The sequence below is a fragment of the Nicotiana sylvestris genome, chromosome 1 (assembly GCF_000393655.2).
Source record: "Nicotiana sylvestris chromosome 1, ASM39365v2, whole genome shotgun sequence".
In the NCBI taxonomy this organism is placed as follows: Eukaryota; Viridiplantae; Streptophyta; class Magnoliopsida; order Solanales; family Solanaceae; genus Nicotiana; species Nicotiana sylvestris.
The window spans coordinates 26,015,816-26,027,803 of NC_091057.1; the positions used below are offsets into that span (position 1 = coordinate 26,015,816).

At 36.0% G+C, this 11,988-nt stretch overlaps 1 protein-coding gene across 1 annotated transcript; it reads right to left on the reverse strand.

Moving 5' to 3' along the window:
• Positions 1-1,058: 1,058 nt before the first annotated feature.
• On the reverse strand, positions 1,059-2,025 carry LOC138891284 (uncharacterized). Its single transcript, XM_070174625.1, has 2 exons — positions 1,998-2,025; positions 1,059-1,642 (listed from the first exon to the last, which is right to left on the reverse strand). Exons 1-2 carry the CDS (start codon positions 2,023-2,025, stop codon positions 1,059-1,061), a joined length of 612 nt encoding a protein of 203 aa, XP_070030726.1.
• Positions 2,026-11,988: the final 9,963 nt, after the last annotated feature.

The following is an 11,988-nucleotide window of genomic DNA, read 5'->3' on the forward strand; positions in this document are numbered from 1 at the left end:
TCCCTTTTTGCCATTGCCAACAGATACACTCCCTCCTTGCAGGGCTTTGAGTGAGAGAAAATCATCAGTGCTTCTAGTATATGCTTAGATCAGCCACTATCCATATACCATCTTTAGTTGCCTACTTTCATTGCTCCTTACGCAAACAAATCAAGGACTAGACTTAAGAACCCAAACAAGTTTGGGTCCCTTGTAGTGAGGAAAAGGGTGGATTAAACTTCTTCTTGTCCAAGCAAGCATCACACGTCTTTTATTTGAGGGACCAGGTTTTTTAGCAGTAGTTACTTTTTCAATAAAAATTTTGTTTTTTTTGTTGGGACTGAAATTTAGCTTTACAGGTTTCTTTAAAGTGCCCAGTGTTACCACAATGAGTGTAAAGCCAGTTATTAGGGATAGTAACGTACTTGCTATGTAGATTGTAGGGAATCTTTTTCTTTTGGAACCCGATTCCCTGCCTGTTCCCCCCATTATTTTTATACATGGCAGTGATTGCATCAGAGGACTAGGTCCACTTTAAAGATTTTTCTCGGTCATTTTTAACTCTGCCTAGATCTTCCTGAAGTTGTTTGTTTCTTTCAAGTTCATCACAGAGACTGAATTTCACCATTTTGAGCTCCTTTTCAAGCTTAAGATGTGCCTCACTTGCAACTTCCTTTCTCTTATGGGTGTTCCCAGAACTGTTTTCCCTTTTTAATTCCTCAATTATTTCTTTTAGATCCACAACTACTACCAACAAGTCATCTCTCTCATGCTCTACCATTTCAATTTTCTCAGTTAGAGCATCTTTTTCTTTCTTTAAATCCTCACTGGTTTCTTTTAAATCAACCACTACTACTACCAGATCATTTTTCTTATGTACTACCTCTCCTAGTTCTATAGTTAGCACATTTTTATAATTGATGATATTATGATAAGAATAAAGTAAAATATTAAGCTTGTTTTGATAGTAAGACTTCAAATTTCTTTGAACGTCCTGAAAGTTTACCTCATCGTCATCATCATCTTCATCATCGTTAGATTTTGCCATTAGTGCAAAGATAGAGTCCTATCCAACTACTTCATTCAACGGCCATCATGGAAGTATCGTCTTGTTCATTATCTTCCCCAGATTCACTGGAAGAATCTCCCCATACAGCAAGAACTTGTTTCACAACATTGTCAGCAACATCTTTTCTCTTGAATCTCCTATCAGGAATCGGGTTCCTATTGGCTGTTTTGTCTGTATTGTGATTGTACTGGTCTTGCTTGTACAGAGGACAACCTTTGATGAAATGTCCTGTCTTACTACATTTATGACACAAGTCATAGCCTTTTCGTCTGCTGGAACTACCCCTTTTTGGAATGCCTCCATTTCTGCGAACCATTTTCTGAAATGTTTTTGTCAGATAAGACGTATCAGCATCCTCACCACTTGAGTCATTGTTGTCGGCCTTGAGGACCATGTTCTTCTCCTTTTTGGGTTCTATTTTTTCAAGTTCCTTCTTTTTCTTCATTTCATATGTCTTCAGATTTCCGATGAGTTCATCAATGGTCAACTTTTGCAGATGTTTTGCCTCTGTGATAGCATTAACTTTGCTTTTCCAAGAATCAGGTAATACACTAAGTATTTTCCCGACAAGTTTGTTCTTTGGAATGATCTCTCCTAGAGAGTGAAGCTCATTTATGATGGAGGTGAATCAAGTGTCCTGAATGGACTCATCATCCTTCATCCTGAAGAGTTCATACTCAGTGGTGAGCATGTCAATCTTTGTCTGCTTAACTTGAGTTGTTCCTTCATATGTGATTTGGAAAGCTTCCCAGGCAGTCAACATCGTTATACTCGTTCTTTATCTTTGGAACTGTCACTGTTTGCTCTCCAATGGTCTTCATGGGGACGAAAGGTCCATCGCAGATGACATCCCAGAGCTCTGATTCAATCATGATAAAATCATGCATCATTATCTTCCACCATCCGTAGTATTATCCATTGAATCTTGGTGGTCTGTAGGTTGATTAACCTTCTTCAAATTTTGGTGGAGGAGTCATGTAGATCCTTTCTAGGTGTTAGACTTATAGAAAGAACCTGCTCTGATACCAATTGATAGAAACTTAGGGTCCACCAAACTGTATAGAGAACCTGATTCTCTATCAGTTTTCACATAACACACACAAACAGAGATAAGTAAAAGACACAGTAGAGTTTTACGTGGAAAACTCCCAACTCACAAGATTAAAAATTACGACCTACACTCGTAGGATTTCAACTTCACTAACTAAACAAACTTTAGATTACAAATTATTGAACCTAGGAATTAAATTCTTAATCCATCACCTACTTATAATAACTCTATTACAAGCCTCTTTGTAATAACTCTATTATAAAGCTCACACTTTGATTAACTCTAACCAAGACACAAACACAAGGTTTATGGTTTTACAGATGATTTCCTATAGAATGCTTAAGCCGAGTAAGAATTACAAGTAGTTCACTCTAATAAAGGTACAAAAATACTAAGGACATATGGTAACACATTGCTGGAATCTGGTCCTTCGTTCTGTTGTTGCTTTGTTTTTGAAGCCTTGAACTCACTCAAAGTCGGTAGCACACTTGAGAGAGAAAACTTGATAATTTAGGGTTATGCAAGTGTGTTTTTCTCTTGCTTCATGTTGGTAATATACAAGTGAGGTCATTGGGATGATTCAAGCAATTATCTGATACAAGGCATGCTCCATAAAGTGACTGTTGCACTGTTTGCACTGTTGCGTGTGTGCAGAGAAATAGTGCAATGACTTTACAACTGTGGAGAGTTGACTTATACTGTCACCAAGAGAACTGATGTCAATCTGTTCCTTCTACCGTTTCTTTGACTCAAATGTTGGAACTAGTGTCAGACTTGAGGCTTGTTGTTCTAGATCACTCTGAGGATGTGTAACAGGTTTCCAATCTGGTTCTTATCATGAAGTTTGTTAGATCATCAAAATACAAAAAGTCACATAACTTATCAATACAAATCATAAACTTTCGATTAACGGGATTTAATTTAACTTTGATCACCGACGATGTAACTACCCTGGCTATGAAATAATGTACTCGAAATAAATTGTGAGTAAATTCGCCTAATTTTAGACAGACGATATTAAAGCAAAACTCATCTCTCCCAACAGTTGCAACGATTGATAAGTGCTATGAAACTTAAGTTACAACCACTTAGGCCTAAAAAAATGAGACTTTCTAAGACAAGGTCTTATTCAATTATCCTTTTTTCACATGGTGACATTTTTGGTGTTATCCAATATTCAATCTCAAGGTGAAATAGTACCCTAATTGATCAGTCTTGTCGGCTTAAAGCTTCTTTTTTCTTTTTATATAAAAAGTTTGTGGAATGATTTTAATTTTTCCACTGAAATCTCACATCCTTTTTGAAGAATCTTGTCACGTTGCTTTAAAGGTCAAGTTATTTCCGTGCGGCCAGGGCGGATTCAAAATTTAAATTTTATGAATTTAACTTTGAAGCTTTTAGCATGAAACCTATCATATTTTTAAAGTTATGGGTTCATATATATTTTTGCAATTTTAAACGAATTTTTATATATAAATTTTACTCCGCATTAAAAGCTATGGGGATCCATTGAACCTGTCATTGACACGCTACATCCACCTCTGCCTATAGGTCACAGGTTTGAGTTGTGAAATTAATTACTGATACTTTCATTAGGATAGGCTACTTACATCACACCTCCTAAGGCAGGGGCGGATCCAGAGCAAGACGAACGGGTTCCGATTAAAAAGTCACTAAATATCTATAAATGTTCTACTATGACCCCATAAACTATTGTATATTAAGTTATTAATTTGAGATTATTATAAGAATCCATAAACTTAAAATCTTAGATTCGCCTTTGTCTGAGGTGCGACTCTTTCCTGAATCATACATAAACATGAGATACTTTGTACCCGGCTATTTTTTGTGTCACCTTGCTTTCAAGATCTTGAGTGGATGAAGCAGATAGTCTTCACTGAATGAAAGAGATTTTTAAGTATTTGATGTTTACTAAGATAACTGTATTGCATGTCATTTTCGTACAGCTTTAACACTAATTAATAATTTTTAGTACTATACGACTTCCTAGATGAATGGATTTAACTATTTGTCGTTAAGTTAGGAAAAGAGTTCTTCTTTTTGTTAAGTGATAAGTACTACAGTTAGTAAATTTTTTTGTTTCTAGTTTTAACCCTTTGTCAATTGTGGTAAATAAATCACCCTTGAAGGAAGTGTATAACTTACTTTAAAAGGGGCAATTTTCAAAGAGATTTAGTACAAAGTTGTTGGCTCGAGAATAAAAAAGCATATTTTGCAGCCTTATTTTATGGTCTAATCACTCTTTAATTTACCCTTGTCCTTTATATGTATATATATAAGTACCTGTAGCAGAGGTAAAAAGATGCAATACAGCCAGGGAGAAAATGCTGGTGTTAATTAAAAAACATTTACTAGATGAGTTTTCAACTATTAAGGGCGTTTGGTACAAAAAAACAAAGATAATAATTCCGGAATAGAATTTGGGATTGTATTTATCTCATGAGTAAGTATAAGTTAAGCAAATCTCTGGATATATTTTACACTAAAATAATGAGATTAGCTATCACATATAAAAGGTGGATATCCTTGTTTATACCAAACGAACCTTTGTAGCTCAATGCGCTATTGTGTTAAATCAGTCACAGATACTTCTAACATATTGTGATATTATCAGCTTTAGGTCAAGTCTGCACGATTTTTGCTCAAAAGCTTCGTATCATCAAGAGATCCCTACACCTTATATGTAACTTCTATCATTTTCCACCTTGAACTAAGTTCCATGTGGCTAACTACCACAATCTACAGTTCAATTTTCGAGATTTATTGTGTGCCACCTGCATAGTTATGCCATTACTCTGTCACCATCATGCTTGTCCGCCATTTGGGTTCTGATGCCAGTTGATGGGCTAAATCAACCCATATATATTCTTAGAGCCCGTTTAGATTAGCTAATTTGAAGTAGCTGATAAGCATTATGTGCTGAAAAACACTTTAAGTGCTGAAACTGATTTAATAAATAAGTAGTTACGTGTTTGGATACAAGTGCTGAAATTGATAATAAGTTGCTGCAGTATTAGATAAAAAAAATACTAATAAGCTCTTTTTTGTTAAAATGACTTAAATAACCTTAAAACTGTTTACATTTATAAGGGCGTAATTTTTTCAAAATTTTAGATTTCAGATTGATTCAAATATAAAATATTTTATTTTAAATACACATGTACTTAGATAAGATAATTTTTATGATAAATATATTTATTTTATGATAAGCATATAATCATAAGTTATGGAGTAATAATTAATAAATTGACAATTAATTATTTATCTTGGGCAAATGAGTTATGTGGTGCATGGTGTGATTTCAGCAGAGGAGCATGGTCACGTTAGGATCAATGTCTTGTGATTGATACGGTGTTCCTGTGTGAAAATATGGTATCGTTAAGAATTTCGGATGTTGGAATTCTTAACATCCGGAATAAAACATGGTGCATGGTGTAATAATTAATAAATTGACAAAAGTTTATCAGTTAAAATAAACCCAAATAGGAGAAAATATTTGAAGGGAAACAAATACTATCTTTATCATCACAGCACTTAGAACGCAATACACCAAAAATTTAATATGTCCTCATTTATTACATACAGTTCAAAGATTAATACACAATCACATAGATACAAATATGCAAAAGAATAGAGAATTTGCTTATCTTAAATAGTCAATGAGAATTACAGACTTGAAGAGGCCCGGGGAAGGGGGGTTAGATTGAAAAAATACTTGAGGCAGTGAGTATCGATGTAAGAGTTTTGTTCTAAAAAGGAATATTGTAAAGATAAAATAGTAAAAACTTTTGTCAAACTTAAAGTGCTTATAAGTTAAAAAATCATAAGCTGGGGATGACCAATTTATGGTTTTTGGCTTATAAGCACTTTTAATTTTATCAAACGCGTAATAAGCCAAAAAGTGCTTATAAGCTAGTCTAAGCTAGTTTGACCAGCTTATAAGCTTAGCTAAACATCTCCTTAATATGGTGTGATATTGTTCATTTTGGGCCAAGCATGTACGATTTTTTCCAAAAAGTCTCGTACCATTAAAAGTTCTCTACACCCAATAAAACTCTATCTTTTCAACTATCAATGTAAAACTTTGTTCGCAAATCCAACATGATCACAATGTTTCATAATCTTGTTTCCCTGATTATTTTAAAAGTAAAATTTCTACTTCTAGTGGGAGGAATTTTTTTTTCATATCTTGGTTTTCATTTTCATTTTAAAGAGAATATAGTAATTTAGGTAATGGCATCAACGTGATGCATAATTACTTTTTTAAAATATTGCTCGTGAATCATATCGGATTAAGACAAGGGTCTAGAGTGGGAATAAACATAATTTAATACTCAAATTATTTTTCCCCCCTTTTAGGAGGCAAGACTCAAGAGAATGCTATATTGCTAAGCCTGATGCTGTGAAAGCTCGTAATTAATTGGATCAAGTTTGTGCAATAAGGAGTTCATTTCGAATAAATTATAATATATCACTATGATCGAGGAACTAGATCGAACATAACTAAAATTAATTTCAGTTCGATGATCAGATGGTTTATTATGAACCAAAAATCTTGAATATTCAAGTGAATCAACCCAAAATGGATCGATCACTAGTTAGTGAACATGAAAGATAATGACATCCACAGCTCTTGAATTTGCTTTTGCTATGGAGTACAATAATTCTTGTGGTCCCGTCTTTTCTTGTGGAGCTTAGTGTACCAAACTACTTTTTGTCAAGGGGAAAAATTGAACAAATAAATCTCCTTCTTTCTCTGCCTGAGAACTTTAAAGCTCTATAAATAGGCACTAGTTTCATACAGCTGCCTTCATGACACATATCCTTAGCATATAGATGCTTTGCAAAGGAGGGGGATCAGCAAAAAGTTTTAAGTTTCCTGGCTTATATTGTTTGTTTTCCTTGTTTTTTGCTTCCTTGGCTAGTGCGTTCGCCACAGAGTTTCCTTGCCTGAAATTATGTTGTAGTAGAAGGCCCTTCTCCTGGCGCATTAATGACCTGCATGATTGTATTAGGTTAGACAAGGTTGCATGTCCATTATTAATAGTAGTCATTACTTTCGGCGAGTTCGTTTCTATTTCTAGTAGTAGTAAATCAAACCTGATAGCCAATTGGATTCCTTCATGAAATGCCTGCAATTCAATATGAAGCGAAAATAAACCATTGCAGTATTTGTTAAAACCTAATATCCATTTTCTAGTGTTGTCCCTAAATATACCACCTATACCACTATTTTGAATTGTGAATGCACCATCTATATTTAATTTTATCCAACCTTTTGGTGGTGCATGCCAACAGATTTGAATAGGAATTCTTTCTGTTGGTTGAGGGTTTGTGGTGGCCAAGTAATGAAACTAGACGTGTGATTGGTAATTTTTCTTAAAAGAAGGGTTGTGGTTAGTGTTATTGATGTTGTTACTGTTTCTATTTAGCCATATGTCCCATATTATTGCTGGCAGCCTGGAAAGCCAGATTCCTCAATATTGCTGGCAGGACAACCCTAACAATCTCTTCTTTAATCTCTATCCCAGCATATTATGCAATATACATACCTCCCCAATAAAATTTTCAATCAAATAAATTGTATCCAACGTAACTTTATTTGGGGATCAACCAATAACGCTAAGAAACTCCATTATGTAAGCTGGAACAACATTACTAAACCAAAAGAGGAGGGGGTCTGGGCCTTAAAAAGGTCAAGACAAAAAATCTAATTTCCCTAAGCAATCTGGCGTGGAGAATCCTTTCAAATCCAACCACTCTATGGTCCAGAATTACCATCACCAAATATGCCAATAATATTCCTAAAATACAAACATCTTTCATCTGGAAAAGTATCTTAAAAGGTTGGTCCATCTGTTCAAAAGGAATTAGGTGGCACCCAAGCAAGAACTCCAAAATGGACTTATGGAACTCCATATGGATCCCAAACCTATAACCCCTTAGGAATTGCATTGAAGGCCCCTAACAAAAAAGGATTCAAACCTGAGGATCAAAGATATAATCTCCAATGATAAATGGAACCTATCAAAAATCTCCTTTAATATTCTAATGGATATTAACACAAAAATTGATCAAATTCCTACGCCACTTAATGAAGAAAACACTGACACGCCAATCTGGAGCCTCAATACTAATGGTTGCTTCAGTAGCAAAAGCTGCCTTAATATTATCAATAGTACCACGATTCCCCAACTGGATTTCATGTGGATATGAAAACTTAACTATCCTAAAAAATTAAAATTCTTCCTCTGGCAATGCCTCCACAACAGAATTCCTTGTCGTCAATACCTTAACCACATTGGCATTAACATCGATAATCTTTGCCTTGTATGTCGACTGGAGGAGGAATCAATCGTCCATATATTCATCAGATGTCCCATTGTTCAACCACTATGGACCAAATTGGGTTTGGAAAATCAAATCATTGCTAGCACCAAACACTAGCTAATGCACATCAAAGGTCTACGACCTAGCAAGAAACCACCTCACATAGAATGGGAAGACCTTCTACCTTTTATAATACGGGGCATATGGCTAAATAGGAACACTAACAACATCAATAGCATTACCCACAACCCTTCTTTTAAAAAAATCACCAATTACAAGTCCGGGTTTCATTACTTGGCCACCACAAACCCTCAACCAACAGAAAGAATTCCTATTCAAATCTGTTGGCATGCACCACCAAAAGGTTGGATAAAATTAAATATAGATGGTGCATTCACAATTCAAAATAGTGGTATAGGTGGTATATTTAGGGACAACACTAGAAAATGGATATTAGGTTTTAACAAATACTGCAATGGTTTATTTTCGCTTCATATTGAATTGCAGGCATTTCATGAAGGAATCCAATTGGCTATCGGGTTTGATTTACTACTACTAGAAATAGAAACGGACTCGCCGAAAGTAATGACTGCTATTAATAATGGACATGCAACCTTGTCTAACCTAATACAATCATGCAGGTCATTAATGCGCCAGGAGAAGGGCCTTCTACTACAACATAATTTCAAGCAAGAAAACTCTGTGGCGAACACACTAGCCAAGGAAGCAAAAAATAGGAAAAACAAACAATATAAGCCAGAAAGCTTAAAACGTTATGCTGAACAACCCCCCTTTTTTTGCAAAGCATCTACATGCTAAGGATATGTGTCAGGAAGGCAATTATATGAAACTAGTGCCTATTTCTACTTTGTAATATGCTAAAGACATTTGGTAATCAAAATATCACCAGTACTGGTAATATTTTGTATGCGGGGTGTCACGGCCCAATTTCCGAACCTGGTCGTGATGGCTCCTCTCATAAAGACAAGGCCAGTCATTCAACCCAATTCATCCTTTTAAGACAATTAATTAACACAATTATAGTATAAATATGGTTTAATAATATCCAATAGCGAAAAGTATAGATAAAATACGGAAATCCAACCCAACTCAGCCCTAACCGGGGTGTCACAAGTCATGAACTACTACAGAGTTTACTAAAATTCTACAAAGTATGGAATTAGGAACAAAGTCTGAAGATATCATAAATAACAGAATATAAGGGAGAAAACGGGTCTGCGAACGCCATGCAGCTACCTCGATACTCCGATGAAAACTGAACAGCAGAAAACTCGCTCTATGCCTCAGGAATACCTGTACCTGCACACATGATGCAGGGAGTAATGTGAGTACCCCGACCCAATGAGTAATAAATATAAATAATGACTGAAGGTAAGAAAACACGTTAAGGCACACAACATTCTATACAGAAGCAGTGAAATCATTTAAAGTAACAATTCAGTGAAACATCATGTGAAATTTCTTTTAAACCAGTAAAACATGTAATTTGGCAGTAAAATGACGAGTAGAAATCTGCCCCTCGAGCTCAATATCAAAACAACAAGTAGAAATCTGCCCCTCGGGCTCAGTATCAAAATAACAAGTAGAAATCTTCCCCTCGGGTTCAGTAGCAAAATAATAATTAGAAATCTGACCCTCGGGCTCAGTATCACAAAACAGTATCAAGCAACTAGTCAATGAAATAAGAGCACATAATTATTATGGCAGATAATGCAGATAAGGAATAAATGCATGAGTGCAATGCAATGCATATGACGGTACCCTCTGGTACCCACTGCGGCATGCAGCCCGAGCCATCCATATTTATTTATCGTCGACGGCGTTCACTGGGGGGTGTACAGACTCCGGAGGGGCTCCTACAGCCCAAGCGCAATATCAAGCCATTTCGTGGCATCAAATCTAGGCCATCGGCTTCATATCAATCTCAGTATAAACAACCAGTCTCTCGGCCTCAACATCAATGTAATACTGTTGTGGCGCGCAGCCCGATCCATGCTCAGTCCAGAAACCATCATAAGCCCTTGGGCATTTGTAAAATAGTAGTTCTCAGCCCGAAATATCATTTAGAAATATCATTTAAGTTTTTAAATCTTAGAAAGATGGCTGAGTTTGCAAAGCAGCATTTAAAACCTTGGACTGAGGTCAAATGATATGCAAAACATGTGAAAGCAGTGATATCAATCCATGAATGATTCAAATAATTGGCAAGAAGCCCAAATGTAACAATTAAATCTAAGTAAGGATGATTCTCAATTTAGTTCAAGTAGAAAACACGGTACAAACATCTCTCGGGACGGACCAAGTCACAATCCCCAATGGTACTCTACCCCACGCCCGTTATCCGGCGTGCAAGTCACCTCAATATAGCATTACGATGTGAAATTCCGGGGTTCCAAACCCTCAGGACATCATTTACATCAATTACTCACCTCAAGACGGCCAAAAGTCTAGCTCGTTATGCCCTTGCCTCTTTAATTGGCCTTTTCGTGCGTCGAATCTATCCAAAATCAGAAAGAATATGTCACATTATGCTGTAGGAACAATACCCAATCGAAAATAACTGGAAAACATCAAAATTCTGAAATTTGGCAAAACCCGAGCCCCGGGCCCACTTCTCGAAATTCAGAAAAATTAACATCAACGGCTTCCTTATCTCCCCACGAGTCTATACATATAAAATTTACCAAAATCGGACATCAACTCGACCCTCAAATCTTCAAATCTTATTTTCAAATCCCTAGGCCTAAATCCCCAATTTACTCCTCAAAAACATGTAATCTAGTCGGATTATTCGATGATAATTCAATATTATGGAGTAGAAATGATCACAAGTGACTTACCTCAAGATTTCCCATGATTTCTTGCTCAAAAATTGCCCCAAGCCGTGTTCTTTCACAAGAAAAACGTGAAAATGAGCTAAAAAACATAACAACACTAATAAAGCCCATTCTGGTCGCTAAAAGACCTTTCCGGTCGCTAAAGGTGCCAAATCTGGTCGCTAAAGGTGCACACCAGAACCTTCTGCACCAGCAATATTTATTTTCACTAAAAAGGCTCTAACTTCACCATACGAACTCTGAATTCGATGATTCTTGTTCCTATGAGTCACAAATAATGATACGAACATAGTCCTTCAATCAAAACTCAATTCGGAGCTCATTTGCTCAGTGCGATATCCGTTTCACTTGTTAAACAATTAACATATATTTTGCATCAAAACCCAATCGCGACTTGATGAAATTAGACCAAACTTTTCAGATCACTCCTATAATTCATTATCAAAATTCCGGAAGTCTCGAAATCAAATTTCAATCTCTAGAACTAAAAATGGACCTTTGGACCATTACGTGCTTATGCTCAAAACGGCAAAAATCTTCCAAAAACTCTTCCAAATCTTATCCGAGCCTCATGGGACCCCGACCAAACATGCCAACACACCCCATAACATCATTCAAACTTTTTCCAATCAACAAAACACCTCAAACAACATCAAAACCATCAATTCACATCGAATTCA

Coding starts and splice junctions, on each gene's coding strand:
- LOC138891284 (XM_070174625.1), bottom strand. CDS start 2,025: ATGACTCCTCCACCAAAATTTGAAGAAG. Junction 1,643..1,997: donor TCCACCAAAATTTGAAGAAG/GTTAATCAACCT, acceptor TTCACTCTCTAG/GAGAGATCATTCCAAAGAAC.